This window comes from Primulina huaijiensis, chromosome 7 (genome assembly GCF_012295235.1).
Source record: "Primulina huaijiensis isolate GDHJ02 chromosome 7, ASM1229523v2, whole genome shotgun sequence".
NCBI classification, from domain to species: Eukaryota; Viridiplantae; Streptophyta; class Magnoliopsida; order Lamiales; family Gesneriaceae; genus Primulina; species Primulina huaijiensis.
In genome coordinates, this window is record NC_133312.1 from 6,118,023 (window position 1) to 6,136,235 (window position 18,213).

Here is an 18,213-nt window from a genome sequence, read left to right on the forward strand (position 1 = left end):
ATATAGAAGCTGGAATTTGTACAGCGAAATGAGGAATCTTGACCAAAGAATTAGAAGAAGAATTACCTCAAATAGCTGAAAAATATTTTGCAAATTTTAATTTTATGCAAAAAGATTAAGAAAGCAGAAATCTTAATCGGTTGTGCATGAAAAACGCTTTGATATATGTGAAAACATCACAAATTTACTTTCATGATACAGGAGCAGACATCTTGTGGGGGAACAATTTTCTACAAATGCTTAAATCTTATACACAAGAAAATAAGACTATAAGATTAACGTTCAGAATACCATGTGATGACAATGTCATAGTTCAAGATTAAGAGAGACATTTTACAAAAAGAAATTCAATCTCGTTTTGCAACAATCATGGTGATGAAGAAAACTTCTACACCAAAAAATAAAATATTATAGAAAATTTGGAGAAATGATGCTCCAAATAAGAATAGAATATAATCTCCAACCAAAGGAAATGAAATTCTTCAAGATAGCTTTACACCAGAAAAATGTAGAGTTTTAACCAAAAGTATCTTTAGAAGATGTCAAGAAAATGATCAAAGAAAACTATAATGAAGATCCATTGACATGGTGGAAAATGAACCAACTCCAAGCTAGACTTAAAATTACGGAAGACAGGGAATATGAGTTCGTCAGATGCAAACATATCCCAATGAACATAGTTGATAAAAAGGATATGTAGATATTATCAAGGAACATTTGAACCTTGATTTAGTCAAAGAAAAAATATCATCCCACATTAACCCAGATTTCACGATAAGAAATTATGGTAAAATCAAAAGAAACAAACCCATGTTATTAACTAATTATCTAAAAATTAATAAAATCCTGGAATTTGATTGATATTTTATATCTAGTATAGATCATTTAATTACTTGTATACGTTTCGCTAAAATGTTCTCTAAATTTTATTGTAATTTTGTGTCCTATCATATTCGGATTAAGGAAGAAAGTGAGAAATTCAAAGATTTCTCCACATCACAAAGTCATTATATTTGGGACCAATATGATTGGCTATTGCACCACATATATTTCAAATAAAAATGATAATCTATTTCAATATTTTTTATTTTATATTTTTCTATATTTATAATATTATAATTGCATAAAAAATATGAATAAACATATTAAACATTTATAGACTTTCTTTAAAGTTTGTAAACGAAGGACTTGTATTATCTGAAAAGAAGGCAGTTATAGCTACAAGAAAAATTGAATTCCTTGGAGTAGAAATAAATAAGTCGTGAATAATTTTTCAAAAACGCATTGTGGAAAAAGTCCAAATTTCTTTGGATTTTTTTTTTAACTTTACTACAATGTTCATCAAGAATCTAGCAAAACATAGAAAAATGTTTAGTTTATTACTGAAGAAAGATGCAAGATTCATATAGATAGAAGAACATACTAAGGGACTTAGCCAACTAAAAGAGATTGTCAAAAATCTTCCGAAAATGACTATTCATCATAATGGAGATAATCCGATATTGTACACATATGTTAGTGATCATTGGTGGGTTGCAGTTCTTACGAAGCTCACACTAGAAGGTAAACAACCATGCAGATACTATAGTGGACTATTCGCGGATGCAGATTGAAGACATACGATCACATATCAACGAAAATAAATTTTATGCCGTACAAAAGACTTTTGAAAAATGACTATTATTTTTACTCGCTAAGAAATTTATCTTGAAAGTTGATAATACACATGTTAAAACTTTCTCGAAAAATAACATTGAATCTAAACTTAAGAAAACTAGATTATTAAGATGAAAAGTTTGTGTCAAAATTATATATTTGATAATGTTATGATTAAATCTCAAAAAATATTCTTGTAGATTTCTTAACAAGAGGTAAACAACATTAATGTTGATGTCACCATGAAAATGCATAGGCATTTGAGAGAACAACTTGAAATGCTTCAAAACGAGTTCAACAAGCTTGCCTTAAATGCAGAAGTTGCGGGTAAGTTACAACATGTTGATAAAAGTATTGTCTCTAATCGAATTACATGTTGTTTATAGGGTTACACTCATTTGTGGTTTGTATTGCAAAAGTATATCCTTTGAGCTATTGGTTTCTCAAAAAAAAAAAAAAAAAGTTTAGAGTACATGACTCTATATCTGGAGTAGGGGATTCAAGTACCTATATAACAAGTGTTAAGTCGGATCATTTTTAGATGATTCGGTCCAAGCAGAAGTTAAGACTCCATATCCTTATCTCGAATCAACAAGTCAACCTTTCATCTTGGGGACTGAAGAGGGAGATATCAACCTTAGACATCAAACTGATAAGGGTAAATCTAAAGTTGAAACTAATGAGTTTACAATTTCTCCAAATCAGATATATCAAAAAAAATGGGGAGAAGTTAAAACTAGAGCAGGAATTAATCTGGTTACTGGACAGATGGATGTATCAAGAAAATATCCAAGAATTTGGATGAAACCTAATTCTTTTCCCAAAGACGTCAATATATGGTATGCCTTTGGAGCTTTTCTTCAATCTATACCAAATCACCAAGTTTTCCAGAAAGATCTTAACTATCAAGATGGATTCAGGAAGATGTACATGAAACAAATGCGGATAACAACTATTTGTCACGAAGAAATATTTTGGAGCAATACTTCTTTAGTATAACACCAAAACCGCTGGGAAAGACTCACACGAGGCTTTCTATTTCATCAAGCTCAGGAAACCAGATATGAATGTAAATTAATCAAGGATCCTCCAGTAAATGAAACATCTTTTGTTGCTTCACTTACTGAAGATGACATCTCCACTAAAAGAACATGAGGATTATGTGTTTGTCTCAAAGAGATGGACAAAGTCACGTTTCCATTTAAATTTTATCAAAATTTAGTTAACGGATATTTCATGTTAAGTAAATGACAGAAAAACTACATGATTTGCAGAAGATATATTTGAAATGAAAAGAAATTTTCGGTGGAATAACAAGTGGTCAGAAGCAAAGTGATTCGTCGAAAATTTTGTACTATGGATGAACCAGAAATAACCAGAATTCCAGAAAGATTTTCGACCAATATCTGACCAAAAGCATCTTACGAAGATAAGTCCAAGTGGTGAGCTACCACACAAAAAGCATTTTCCTCACGAATCTCAAAAGCAAAAGATTAATGTGATAAGTAACTCAAACCACCACAAAAAGACATGATCATTAACAATGAAAGAAAAAACCACCCACTACAAGATGTCCGCAACAATTGGAAATCAATAATGAAATAAATTATAAGTTTGAATTTCAAATACAAAAGAGGCTTTTATAAGTACCAAGACATAAGAAAGTCAGGAGCATCGGTCATTCTATTCAATTTTATTTCAAATAAATATTATTTCAATTTATGTGTATTGTATTTTCAGCTATAATTAATAGCTAAACAAGTTATTTTCTTCTCTATAAGAGAGGTTGTTAATATAATAATATTTAGCATGTCTAAATAAAATCACCATACTTTAGTCTTTATCATGTTATGCTTATGTCAAATTAAATATATCACTTTACATTTTGAGGTTGAAAAGGAAATAAAGTTGCGCTAGTTATTGTTGAAGGAATCTGTTACAGGAACCATCGGTTGCCGTCGAGTGGCTAGACTGTAAGGAGAAGTCTGTAAAATTCGACTGACACGACCGAGCGATAATTTACTCAAAAGGTACGAGATTTAATTTATTTTAAGGAAGCATGATGCGCTAGAAAAAAAAGGGTAAATAAAAATAAAAACAAGAGTAAATTTGGAATTCCGGACAAAAATAGGTTAACACCATAAACTATTAGGACTATTTTGGGTCATTAAAAAGAACATGGCCATAATCAGAAATGAACCGAAACTATGAGGGCATCTTGTAGCCAAACATGCGAAATGATGGACAAAGACAGAGGTAATTTTAGTTTTTCAATTGTTGATCATGTCAAACTGGTTTATATATAATGAACAATGATGATTAAAGAATTTAATAATTAATAAAAAAAATTCTAATTTCACTTTTTTCTTCCCCGTTTTAACCAAAAAAAAAAAACAAATTTTCAACTTTATTTATAATATAAATGTAAATAATAATAATTATTAAAACGATATAAATGTATACAAACTATCAAAAAAATTGAAGAGTTTGTGTAAAATATTAGACATTACATTGATATTTTTGTAAATATATTTATGTGCTAGGGTGATACATGGTAAAACATTATTGTCCTTTTAAATAAAAATATGATTTTTCAATTATTGACCATGTCAAACCGATTGATACATAATGAACAATGATTAATAAGGAATTTAATAATGAATCATAACCATAATTTCCGATTTTTTTCTATTTTACCAAAAAAACAATTTTTCAACTTTACCTATAATATAAATGTAAATATAAATAATAATAAATTTAAAATGATATGAATATATACAAACTAGAAAGAATTTGAAGAATTTATTGATAAAATCTCAAGTTTTTAATAGTAAATTTTTAAATAATTATAAATTTATAAAATATATTATCTGAATTTCACAAAAATTATCATTGCTAATTTTTTGGCTTATTTTTCTTAAAAAATCAGTGACAATATCTATTCTATGCAAAAATATATATATATACTAGAGTCGAATGTTATAGAGATAAAATTATTATGAAATTATTTTTAGAAAAATTACACAAATGAGTCAAAAAATAGTAAGACTAAGATTTTCCACAAGAAATTCTTAATATAACATCACTGAATAATAATAATTATTAAAACGACATAAATGTATACAAACTATAAAGAAATTGAAGAATTTGTGTAAAATATTAGACATTACATTGATATTTTTATAAATATACTTATGTGCTAGGGAGATACATGATAAACGATGGTGATTAAGGAATTTAATAATTATAAGTAACCTTGATTTCCTTTTTTTTTCCATTTTAGTCCAAAAAAAACAAGTTTTCAACTTTATTTATAATATTAATATAAATGTAAATAATAATTATTTTTTAAATGATATAAATGTATACAAACTAGAAAGAAATTGAAGACTTTATAGATAAAATCTCAAGTTTAATCTCAAGTTTTTAGTAGTATTTTTAAAATAATAATAAAAGTATAAAATATATTATCTGAAGTTCACAAAAATCATCATTGATAATTTTTCAGCTTATATTTCTTAAAAAACAATGACAGTATCTATGCTATGCAAAAATATATATTTATACTAGAATCTAATGTTATATAGATAAAATTATTATGAAATTGTTTTAAAAAAATGACACAAATGAATCAAAAAAATAATAATTTAAGAACAAGATATTCTCACAAATAATTCTTGATATACATTACCATCACTAAATTGGAAGTTATGTTGGTGCAATGAGAATCACCGGTTGTGGAATTGATATATACAAATTAGAATTTTAGTGAGAGGAGGGAAATAGTCTAAAATTAATTTTTTTTTATATTTTTTATGTTAAAATTCTAAATTTCTATCATTGTGATGCCTTTGAATTTGTATAAGGGAGAGGATAATTTTATTTATTTATAATTGTAAAACAAAATAACAATTATATCACTTAAATTAATATTTTCGAACAAAATGTTTGATATATTAGATCACATTATGCAAAGAGTAAAAAATATTTTTATTATTAATTAAATTTTTTGTTATATAGAATATGAATTCACGTGCTAGTCTTCATGTAAGAGTAGACAAATATTGTCAGAATTCTTCAAGATTGGTATTTATTTCGGAGTCCTTGGAGGTTGTTTTGCTTCATCTTTGAAGTATTTGAAATTGGTCGTTATATGTTATCTACATTTGTATTAAGTTAAAGCTCTACATGATTGACTCTGCCAAGCTTAATGTTTTTACCCACCTATTTGTTCAGTAAATTCACTTGCTTATTAGTCCTTGAGAATCCCACATCAACTAGCATTTCCCAAAGATTGAGCGAGCAAGATTTTAATCAGTTTGAATTTTGAGTTGATCATTTACTCATCCTACTACTATCATAGTGCTTCGTGTCATTTGAGCAGAGTGTTTTTCTAGTTGATATTTTGATGGAATGGTTGTGTCCTGTTTCTTGAAAGGAACTTGCTACAAAACTATTTTAAACTCATCCATTCCCTGGAGGGAATTCTGAAAGGAACCCAAGAAGTATCGATTTCCTTGTGAAAAATTAATGAGTTTCAACCCCTTGGGTTATTAAATTTGTAGCTATTAATATATCCCTGTGTTTCTTAAACTAGAGCAACAACTTTTTCTGACGTTACAGAAACTGGAATTGACACTGCAATCCGAGGAAAAACTATGCAACTCTGTCAATGAAAAGTGCACAACAGCAATTTCATAACAAAGGCAGGACTCTTCCCTCTCGAAACTTCTCTGATGGAGAAATTCTTATTTTTGTTGTTACCGTCATTCCAGTAACCAGAGTGTACACATACTTATATCGCATCCTTTTAATTCCAGGAAGAACGTGCTAGAAACGAGACGCTTCGGGCTAAGATTAATAGAACATAGATCAGTTTCCTAAAATTTGTCTATTAACTGTTGGTGGGTGTCAAATGGAATCTCTACTGAAATTGATATATAGTGAATGTTCCTCAGAAATTTCAGGAGATTGTCCAGTCTCACTGTCAATAAGACATGCGGGGATTTTGTGCAAGCATATAGAACCATGTAAGGTTATCCCTGCATTTTCATCCTTGTTTGACTTAAATCGATTTTTGTCTCCGAAGCCTATATGCAGGAATGGATCCAGCAGGGGCATCTCTAAGACCAACAAAAATTATGTTTTATGGCAGTTTTCTAGTACCTAAAATTTCCCGCTCCAAAAAATCTTTCGACTTGTTCCTTCATCTCAATGTTTTAGCTCTGCCACTGTCCATCTTTATGGGGTTCCTGTTAGAATTTTGGAAATGGATAGTCGCAGCCTTTCAGAGAAGGTGTGGTACCCATACCTGATTGTGGCTTCGATAATGGGGCAATTTCTAGGTGGAAACATCAACTTGTGGAATGTTTAATCCCTATGCCCTGAACTGGCATGAGTGGAAGGAGAGTTAAAGGTGAATTTCTAATGCATTTGGGTAGTACAACCTCCTCAGAGTCGCAAAGAAACAGAACCATATACAATTTTTCATTAAAAAAACACGACTACATGAAAGCTTAATAATCCCTAATTTCAAGATTGTGAGAAACAGCAGCAGGATCAACAGAATATAATCGAAGACCGAGTCCATTCGGATCATGTTTGGTATCCAATGGTGTTTATAGTTCAAAAGGTGGCATGTCACCATTACTATCAGGGTTTTTCTCCAGCACCAATTTTAGTTTCTTTGAATGAGGCAGTTTTTTCCTTGGTTCTGATGCCCGCTTGATAATTTCCTACAACATCAATATGGTTTTTTTACATTAGCAAATTTGCATTCTAGCTATATCAAGAAAATTCATAATTATACCTTTAGCAGGTGATGTTCTTCATGAAAAATAATTTTTACAAAGTTGTGAAAAGAGGTTGACTGATGTTACGTTCAAAAGAAATGGAGTACCATTTAATTTCCTCGATTAAATACATGCGAACATATATCACAGTGCAAGTAAGTAAACAAATGGGATAAACATTTGTTGATTACCAGAGCTAAAACCATGGTAGACATCCTCTTTGTCAGATGATTTCCCTTGCAACTCCCTCAGTATAGAAATTGCCACATCGTTCTCATTACCACCAGGCATTTGGTTTTCTCCGGTGGAGGGTCTGACTGCCAAATTAGAAGTATATGCTGTAGACCAAGATCCTCCATTTGATCCAGCCAAAGTCATTATAACATCTGCCTGATGTATACCACAGAAAATGCGACGGATTTCAGAGATAATGTCCGGTTATTATATATGATATCAAACAATAATTTGTTAGTGCTGCCTATTATTGTACATAACCTTTCATGAGCTTGAGCTTTAGAAAAAATGATTTCTGACATGATATCAGAATGAAAAAGTAGCAAGTTCAAAACTTTTGACAAGCAACCCTTGTATATATTTTTTTGGATTGACCATCAATAATTATTTTTTGCCATGCATTGTCCAAGACCTATCCGTCATACGTGTGTACTGGATATTGATTTCAAATCTATGTTCCTCAATCTATACCTTACATTTGCGCGAGTGTCAAATATAAAACAATAGTTAAGATCCTCTCCCATAAGCTCGAGCTTCAAAGAAAAGCGGTTTCAAAAAAAATTCTGACATTATAGCACTAAAAGAGCTCAATTTTTACAAGCTATTGAGGAATGTGTATATTCCTATTTCAAGGAGGGGCAGAGAGAACTTATAATTGCTTCAGATAAAATCACATTGATTAGAGGTGTTAGTTGTCAAGTGTATCCAAGTAAATATTAGCAATAACCAGTCTAATTTTCCATCAAAGAGCACTAGAATTATAGACAATATTCGTAATAACTTCTAAAAGATGTAGAAAAAACCTTATTTGGATGAATATTGTCAAAAACGTGCGCTTGACCACCATAAAATATAGTCATCTGACGACCAGCAGACTCGGTCGCGCGTTGGCTGCCATAAAGTAATAGAGATTGAACAATCAAAATTCATTTAGACTCAAAGTTGATACTCAAGAATGCTATCAAATACAACACACGTCAACCAAATCAACCTGGGAGAAATAGAAGACTCTGGTTCAGATACACAAATCCCAGACTTTTGTTCACCCCTACGTATGAGCACACCCGAAGGCTGTCTCCCTGAGATACCTCCGACTGTATTAGTTGAGCTCAAAATTCCTGAACCTTTTATTCCAGTTCTAGATCCTTCATCGGCAGCTGTCTGCGATACAACAGAAGTACCCATATTTGTGTCTCTAATCTTACTAGAGAGTGTCTGGTATCCAAATGGTGCAACCTGACCAGAACGTGGAGGATATTGCAACCCCGATCCAAGATTCGCCGGTATAGCTCTATCCCACTTGGGATTGTTAGCATCAGTTCTCACACCTTGGGATGGCTGCGATATAAATGAGGATGGAATGGGCCTCAATTGATGCACGCCAAACGTTTCCTCATCATGTGGTTGTCTAGACTGTTCTCCCCCCGAATATCGCATGAGCTGAGCTTGAAAAGAAATTCGATATGAGATTGGTAGATTACGTTGTGCTAAGTAATTCAGCCAGCAAAAGGCATCAGAATCTTAAGCACTATTTTTCAGGGGTCGATAAGAGCTAATCTTCAAGAGATACAATGGAAAATATAAAAGGAAGAAATAAGAAAGAGCACACCTTTGTCAAAACTGGATTATCTTGTGAATCTGGTTGTCCTTGTGGCAATTTATCTCTTGACGACACCATAAAGGAGTCAGAGTTACTTCGCTTGTTTCCACTGAATCTGTAGCTAGTTTCAGGCCCCATAAGTTCGCCTCTTGATCCACAGAAAGGTATACCCTCCAAATGACTATTTACATGTCTTTCTGTCATGATTGGTGTAGAAAAAAATTGAAACCATTAATTTCTCAAGGATCCATCAAGTCATCACAATAATCTTGAAATCATAACAATACTAATTGCCAACAATACATAGCAAGCTGCCTACTTAAATTATCTTCAACAAATGTGAACTGCTATCGTGTGATAAACTTTTGCTCAAAAATATAATCTAATGTACACATGTTTCACTTTAGTAGTCTTCTCTGAAACTGTAGAAATAAATCAATAACCTTTTCACGAAACTTTACTATGCCTAGCAGCTTCATTTCGAATTTTTTACACGTACACAAGATAACAGTATCAAGAGAACTATCCATCAATGACCTCACACACAGAGCTACTCCGTCGCCAAAAGTACCAACCTTCCAATCCACCAAAATAGCTTTGTGTAAGTAAAGAACTCGAGAATCAACTTTTATGCAAATTCAAACTTATAGGGCTAAATATGCTGAATAAATTAAAATCCTTAGTTGCCAAATCCCTGAAGATTCGAGGTCACTCCATCATTTGAAAATAAAAATCTAGAGCACTCACTCTCACACAATTAAAATTATATCAATTGAACTACTCAAATATTAACTGTCAAGAAATAAAAGGAATCAAAGACAAGCGCGCTACTCAACAAAGACAACAGTTACAAGATACTATAATAAATAAAACAAAGTAAAAATAGGTATTTAATGGTTTCTTCCTACCAGAGGCCTGCTCGGAAGTAGCCGACACCGATAAATCCGGAGGCGGCCGGGTTCCCCCACCGGTCGTAGACACTTGACGTTTGCCCTTGTTACCAAGAAAGTCATGAAAAGTGGCGGATTTCACTTCAGTATCACCGCCAGCACTAATATTACCATTTGCTTCCGTATTCTTACTATTGCTCGGAGCATGAGCCATATAACACAAACAACAACAATAAATAGAAAAAAAGATCACATAAACAGCAAAAATGAGAAAATTATACGACTCCAAAATCACCCCTTTTGAGTCTCAAATCTCAAACCAATTTTCCATCCCCGCCCCAAAAAAAAAATTGTTTGTGGCCGTTGGCTCAAGGGGTTTCAAGAAGGTAAAGTTAGAATCTTTAGTATGAAACGCAGAAAATAAACACTCAAGTGGGAGCACGATTTTCAGAAAAGGACAACTGTGAATCACAATTGTCTTTTGATTGTGGGAAGAAAGGAAAAAGCCTTGTCTTTTATGAGGCATGTACAGATAACAAATGTCCTTTCTTGTCAATGTTATTGATATATCAAAATAACATGGTTATTTCCACAGATACCTTATAAATTTATGTATACTAATAAAGACACGATTGATTCGATTCACGAATATGATTGACTCGTCTCATAAATAAAAATACGTGAGATCATTTCACAAAAGATATATTGATCATGAATATAGAATTTCTTGTGTTTGCTGAGTCGATTTTGTCTCGGCATTAAAAAAAATTATGGTAGCAAATGCATGAAAAACAGACGGATGAAAAAGATATTATGATATGAATATAAAATAGTGACTACGTCCTTGGCGTTGCCGCACTACGACCTTCTTTTTCCATATAATGTGATCTGTAATTTAGTTTACATTATCAACAAAATTGTGCTTTAGTAGAAGAGATAAAAGATTAGTACTTAAGTTTTTTAATACACACTCGGAAGTACAGTTCCATCAATATGGCGTACGAATTTAATACAATGAGCATATTTCAAAAAAAAAAAATTTACTATGCAAAATATATATTTATTTTTTAAAAAAAAAACACACACATGCATACTTGCTATGTTTTTTAAATCAGACCGGCCGGTACGACGAGGAACCGGTCACTGGTCCAATCTATACCTATTTTATAAATCATTTTAACAGTTAAAGCGATCAGAACCGGACAAAATCGGTCAAGAACAGGTGAAAAATCGGTCCAACCGATTCAGAACTTTTTATTCATTTTTTTGGAATTTATTTATTTTCTTATTTTTCTTTTTAAAAAATTATTTCTTATATGTTAAATTTTATTTATATATATGATTATTTAGATTTTGAACTTTGCTAAAAGTATTATTTTATATTATTAAGCTTATTTTGATTTTTTTTTCATGAAAAGTATTGATATAAATATATTTGATTATATGTATGTTGTTTTGAACGTTCATAAATATATATATTTATTATTTATTTACATATTTAATATTTTTTGAATTTAAAATATATTATTTATTATATTATATTATTGTTTTATATAATATAATAATTTTCCGATCTAATCGTCTGATTAAACGGTTCAATCGGTTGAACTGATTTCATAAAATAAACCAGTTAGTTCCTCATGAACATTGCAGACTTGTACTCCACCGATTACTAACCATCGTATTTATTACCAAAAGGATATTAAAATAACCATCGTATTTATTGCTTTGAAATAATAACTAATCAACATGTAGACTACGGCATCCACAATTTACTGATAATTGTACAGACCACAATTACCACATCCCTTTTTTATTAATACAATTTGCTTTCTTACATTGAACGTTGGAAAATATCAATTTTCATAATTAATATTTTTTTAAAAATTAATTTTTTTTCTAAAATTATTTGGGTGTTGCATTTTACATTTAAATTTTTGGATATGTGGAAAGTAATAGGCGTCACGTCCCTAACAGACTAGAGAGTATGACATCGTATAATATATATTATATCATCAAACAATGCAATTTTTCTCATGTCATTTTCCATTTTTCAGATGTCAAACTTAACGTGCGTTGTCCTAGTCCTCGACTTGAATGGCATTAATGTTCCGTCCAACAAGAGTAGGATTGTTGTGCGACCACTAATAGACTTAATGTTGATGTATAGTTTCTCGTACGAAAATTTTAAATTTTTAATTTCTACGTTCAAAACTTTTATTGGGTTTCATATGTTATTTAAACATCCATAAGGTGTTTAGATTGTATACTTGTGCGTTTTAAACTCTGGACTCAAAACAAATTCGATATTAGCGGAGATGACCCTTCTTGTATCTCTCTGATCGTGAAACTATTCTAACAGTCGATTCATACTTAAATGAAAAATAATATTTTTAGCATAAAAATTAATAATTTTTCATAAGTCAGATCGGATAACAGATCTGTCTCAGGTATTATAAGAGTTTTTATATCGCTGGAGCAATGGTTTCCAGCGAGCGGGTCGAACACCACCCACAAATATGCTAGCAAATGACATCCACACTAGCATAGCGGGCAATATTATGTTGGGTTCGAATCATTTTCAATCCATCATCACTTGATACAAATAAGTTAAACCAGAATCCTTCAACCCCGAGTTCTGTAATATTGTGTGTATCTGCAGGCGTCTTTGATACCCCGTAGCTCTTTGTTAACCTATAGACATTTAGTTACAAGAACTAAACTTCTGTCAAGTTATCTTTCCCTTCGTCCTCATCCATCAACTGTCATGCATTGATTGTCGGAGACGAAAAAGAGAATTTGAGATGAGAGACGGTCTAGTGCATTTTGGATGACGAAACTTATTTCAAAAAAATGAGGCAAAATTTCAAAAAATTTATAGATGAAACGTAACCATCTCCCCCTCATTTGACCTTCCGTTGCGGTTGGATTTGAAGATGTATTTGGACTACGTGTTGGGAAGAATTTGAAATCCACCAAAATGACCCAAAAAATAACTATTTTGAATTTGAAATTCATTGTCAAATGAATTAACCTAAACAAACTAATGGATTTGTTATTATGGATTTGAAATCCATATCTTCAGATTCATCCATCCAAATGCAACCTAAAGTTTCATCCACGTTGATGACGGCATTGTCAACGCTTTCCAAGCTTTCTAAGATCTTTGCTCGTCTTCAAGATTCCAGCCATTGCCTCGGCCTTCTGTAATATACATGTTCTTCTTTCACGAGAAGAAACCCTTTGTCTAGTACGTGTATCAGGTAACTTTATCGAGTGAGGTACTGATGACATCAGATCATGGAGTTTCTGTGCCTTATCAGGCATTCCCCGTCTCTTTAGTTCATTGCTCATTCTTTGATATGTGAGATACTGAGGAATGATGCCTCGGCGAATCATGTCCTCAAACTCGGTAACAGCATCATCAAATCGACGCAATTTGCACAGCAAGTGGATCAGCATAGTACTAGCAGACAAGTCCAAGTCACAACCCTTTGATCTCATATCTGTAATAATCTGCATTGCTAGGTCCAGTTCCTGCTCCTTACACAGCATTTTCACCAGTAGGTGATACGTGAGGCGATCTGGCTCATATCCAAGTCCAATCATTTTGGTATAAAGAGTTAAGCCGTCTTTTAGCTTCCCGCATTTCGAGAAGTACCTAAAAAAATAGTTATAAGTCGTCAAAGTCGGCACACATTTCTTCTTTAACATCGTTTGAAGTATCCTGCATGCGGCTACCAGATCCCCAGCCTTACAGAAACCCTTCACTAGGGAATTATAGGTTGAAATTGTGGGACCTGATTCCAAAATTGAAAACCTTTCTAGCATACTCAGTGCCTCTTTAAACCTGCCTTCTTCTCCTAAGGCATCAATTATCGGATTATAGACAATCGCATTTGGTTCAACACCTTCCATTTTCATTTCATCAATTAAATTCAATGCCATGTCAGGTCGGCGCATTCTGCATAATCCTTCAATCAAGGTCCCATAACTTACTACAGTTGGTTTGATATTCTCTTTTTTCATATGCTCCCACAGCCGCTCAGCATGTTTAAGCTTTCGTAATCGAAACCACCCATTTAGTAACATATTATATACTCTAATAGATGGCGACCAGCTTGGATTTTCCACCTTGTACTTATCAATATACTCTGAGGCCACTCTAACTTGTCCCTCCTTGCACAGAGAATCTAGTAGAATCTCCAACAAATTCTTTTCACAGTTCAACTGACAGGAGATACCCAAAGTTGATGCGTATTTAAAAGCTCGAATTGCACCAAAGGGATTACCTGTATACCCATCAAATATTAATAAGGGATTCATAGTTCCATACTGACCAAACGACATACTTAATTTACAAGAAAAATTAGAATATTTCTTCGCAGATTCTCAGTATTTTACAGGTGCGAAAACTGATACATTTTTGTGAAATCCATTTCACAAGTAGCCAGCTTTCTAATGCAAATTCCTTGTCGTGATGATATTCAATATAACAAGAATTGTTTATTTTCCTACATTAAAACGTTCACAACAGACCCTATTAAAACACAATACAACACACATCTTTAGCACAACAATCCGATACTCTAAGGTTGTGTTTGGACTGATCGATTGGATTTGATAAATAATTTGAAATGTAGATCTCAAATGACACCAACACTAGAAATTCTTAAATTGATATATACAGTGAATTTAATCCATCCAAATCGAGGGACTTGAAATCATATATCTGAAATAATCATGTGAAATTTATCCAGATGCAACCTAAGTGATAAATTCAAGTAAAATCAACTTTTCGTGTAGCCAATTAATCCTACGCAAAAGCCATATAAAAATAGTTTACTTAATAAAACAAGATACTTCTCTCACACTCTCACGTATCACAGCATCTAAAGAAAAATTACACAAAACGGCTTGCTACTGAAAATAAATCCAGACTCGAGATAAGAGAGAATTACATGTCTACTTAATCATTGAAACCAGTAACTGGAGGTGAAAAAACTCAAGGCAAAAAGGCACATGTAGTGAATACATTTCGAATAACAAAACATATATACCTGAACGCGCATGTCTCCTGATCATGATAGCAAAGGTGTCAAAGTCCGGCCTTTCTCTCGCATCCCCCTCTACCTGATCAAGAATCAAGCGCCAAGCTGAATCGAATTCTCGTCCCTTACCAAGGGAATTAATCATGGCATTGAAAACAGGATTAGAGAACTGATAATCGGGTTGCTTTTTGGCCCATTGAAAGAGGGTGAAAAGGGGCTTGGGAGAGGAATCAAAATGGTTGAAAATATCCAGCAAAAGATTCGGGCGCCAATTGATTCGGGATGCAGTTAAGGCCTCTTCCAGGGCAGGACCAGGGTGGATAGATGGATTTGAAAGCAAACTGGAGATGCGGGCGAAGTCTGAGGAGCTTGGGTTTTGATGTGATTGTGGTGTCAGTGGAGGGTGGGTTGGGTTTGAGGGAGGAGGAAGGGGGCGGATGGGGATTGAGAAGGTGAGTTGGTCGGATTCGAATCTCCGATGGAGGGCGTTGCCTTTATCGAGGATTGAGCGGCGGCGGTAAGAGGGAGGAAGCCGGTTCATGAGGTGCGTTCTTCAAAATGGCAATATCAGGTGGCACAATTTGATAATTATTACTAATTACTAGTTAATATGTACACGCGATATGTGTACAATTTTTTTATTATTATCGATAAATTAAAATGAAATTTGATAAATTATGGAGGGACTAAATTGATATTTGAATTGTTGAAATAAAAATAAATAAAAATAAAAGTGTGTTGAAATTAAAACAAAAAACAAAAGTGTAATATTAATATCATATAAGGGTAAAATTGGAAAAAAAAAAGTTGATATCCTCTCTAGGTAGTTATTATCATGTCCTCACACTTAATATAATAGTATAGATTATCGATAAAACATGGTTAAATTAGAATAACGTCCATCTTTCAATCTTTGTGTTTCAATAAAGATTCAGTTTTATGTATTATATTTTGTAAATTGGTATCCGACAATATAGTTTTAACTCTCTTCAGAGTCAGATTTATATTATTTTCTTATGATAATTTACATATAGTTATTGAAATTAAAATATATATTCATCGACCCCATCAAATCGTATACGCCTCCCCCATCCAAATCCATCGCCCCTCCCCAGTCGTAATCTATCGGTCGATACATCTCGCAAAAAGATATTTCAAGGTCAAGCTCACCAGTGTAATTCAATTTTGTCCTCGATTTTAAGTAATTTCGAAAAAAATTTAAGATATTTGGATTATTTTGCATATCAAATCGTTGTAATCTGAAGTGTTTATTTCGATTTTCTGCTTCAATCTTGCCTGTGTTTTTCACAAGCCATGCTTTTTTATATGTTCGATAATCTGCCTTAGTTTTGACAAGCAAATCGATCGATCTGTATTCATAAGCAAGTATCGTTTTTTTTAATATGATTTTGCTGAAATATCTAGTAAATAATTGAGTTTTTGCTTCAATATTAGCTAAGCACACATGGCGATTTGCTTCAGTTTTGATTTACTTTATGTAATCCAATTGTCTCAATTATTTGAGTTATTGTTCCATCTTTGAGGAGGGTTTGTAGAAGGCGAATGAAGCATATTGTCGGAATTCACACCTCCAAACATGAAGAATATTGTCTTTGTTTGTCATTTTTCATACTTACATTGTTGAATTTTGATTTTTTTTTACAATAAAATAATATTGAATAGAAATTTAATGTAATGCAGATAATCATTTTTTCCTTTAGATGTATATTATTATTGAGAAAATTAATTTGTTTGTAGGTTATTTTTTATACAAGATAATGAGAAACAAATAGGTATGTGGATAACATGTCTTTGTGTAACGTACCATACTTTTACTACTTAAAATTTGCGGAAAAATTTAAAATTTTCTTAAATAAAAAGTGAACATGCAAAATTCGGTAAAAGAAGTAAAACTGTACGTCTCTCAAGTTGTTGCAACAAAAGATTTGAAATTTAAAGTTTGACATAAGAAATAAATGTTTTCATAAAACTTAAAACATGGCGGTCCTCGGGTTTAGCCTCCCGCTCAGTCCAAGCCTGCTCCTTGGTCCCCACCTCCAGCCTCCTCATAAACATCCTCGTCTGTATCGATCAAGTCTAGTGAGTCTAAAGACTCAACACGTATAAACTGGAAGTAACGAATAATACGTAATAAAACCACATGCAACTTCAAAATAGAGCTTACATACTTGAAACTTGAACTTGCATATCAAAAACTTGAACATATGTACATACATACATAGACGTGCCATCAACATAAAACTTTTCTTAAACATGCTTGCATACTTGAACATACATAACTTCATCATTTTCGCGTAGAGGCATGTTTCAAAGAAAGTGACCCATACATGAACGGGGATCTCATGTATGTGGTAGTGGATACGTCCCTGTCAGCCCAGTACTGTGGTTTGTCTGATCAGGCACTTGAACTTGCATATCAAAAGCTTGAACATATGTACATACATATATAGACGTGCCATCAACATAAAACTTTTCTTAAACATGCTTGCATACTTGAACATACATAACTTCATCATTTTCGCGTAGAGGCATGTTTCAAAGAAAGTGACCCATACATAATAAGTGCCTGATCAGACAAACCACAGTACTGGGCTGACAGGGACGTATCCACTACCACATACATGAGATCCCCGTTCATGCTTTAACAGGTGGATTGGTCCCCGTTCATGCTTTAACGCTTTCCAATCCTGATCTAAACCCGTTCATAATTTAACGGGGTGGGTTGGTCCTCGTTCATGATTTAGCGCTTTCCAACCCCATACATAATTTGGTCACAAGACATTTAGCATACCTCAAAAACTTGAAAATATTTTCTTTGCACGTCGAACATACTTACTTGGCGTTGAGGGATTCGTTGGAGCTCGCTTTGGGGCCGTTGCTGCACAGACTAACATGATTTTAAGATACTTAACTTGCATAACTTAGACTTAGGTACTCAAGCTCACCACCAAAGTGAATAAGTAGCTTAG

General features: G+C 32.8%; 2 protein-coding genes across 2 annotated transcripts; both read right to left on the reverse strand.

The window, feature by feature from the left end:
- Positions 1 to 7,066: 7,066 nt before the first annotated feature.
- Positions 7,067 to 10,690, reverse strand: LOC140980983 (protein TIFY 8-like). The gene is made up of 6 exons (XM_073447155.1): positions 10,191 to 10,690; positions 9,292 to 9,479; positions 8,674 to 9,122; positions 8,486 to 8,573; positions 7,640 to 7,838; positions 7,067 to 7,391 (listed from the first exon to the last, which is right to left on the reverse strand). The coding sequence occupies exons 1-6, from the start codon at positions 10,384 to 10,386 to the stop codon at positions 7,309 to 7,311; spliced, it is 1,203 nt and encodes a 400-aa protein (XP_073303256.1). The 5' UTR covers positions 10,387 to 10,690; the 3' UTR covers positions 7,067 to 7,308.
- Positions 10,691 to 12,663: 1,973 nt separating this feature from the next.
- On the reverse strand, positions 12,664 to 15,788 carry LOC140981787 (uncharacterized). Its single transcript, XM_073448252.1, has 2 exons — positions 15,233 to 15,788; positions 12,664 to 14,464 (listed from the first exon to the last, which is right to left on the reverse strand). The coding sequence occupies exons 1-2, from the start codon at positions 15,762 to 15,764 to the stop codon at positions 13,311 to 13,313; spliced, it is 1,686 nt and encodes a 561-aa protein (XP_073304353.1). The 5' UTR covers positions 15,765 to 15,788; the 3' UTR covers positions 12,664 to 13,310.
- Positions 15,789 to 18,213: the final 2,425 nt, after the last annotated feature.

What these genes read in the sequence shown, in the direction of transcription:
- LOC140980983 (XM_073447155.1), bottom strand. Translation starts at nt 10,386, where the DNA reads ATGGCTCATGCTCCGAGCAATAGTAAGAATACGGAAGCAAATGGTAAT. An exon ending in ACAATATTCATCCAAATAAG is followed by an intron (nt 7,839 to 8,485) that starts GTTTTTTCTACA and finishes GGTATACATCAG; the next exon opens with GCAGATGTTATAATGACTTT. An exon ending in CTACCATGGTTTTAGCTCTG is followed by an intron (nt 7,392 to 7,639) that starts GTAATCAACAAA and finishes TTGATGTTGTAG; the next exon opens with GAAATTATCAAGCGGGCATC.
- LOC140981787 (XM_073448252.1), bottom strand. Translation starts at nt 15,764, where the DNA reads ATGAACCGGCTTCCTCCCTCTTACCGCCGCCGCTCAATCCTCGATAAA. An exon ending in CAGGAGACATGCGCGTTCAG is followed by an intron (nt 14,465 to 15,232) that starts GTATATATGTTT and finishes ATGGGTATACAG; the next exon opens with GTAATCCCTTTGGTGCAATT.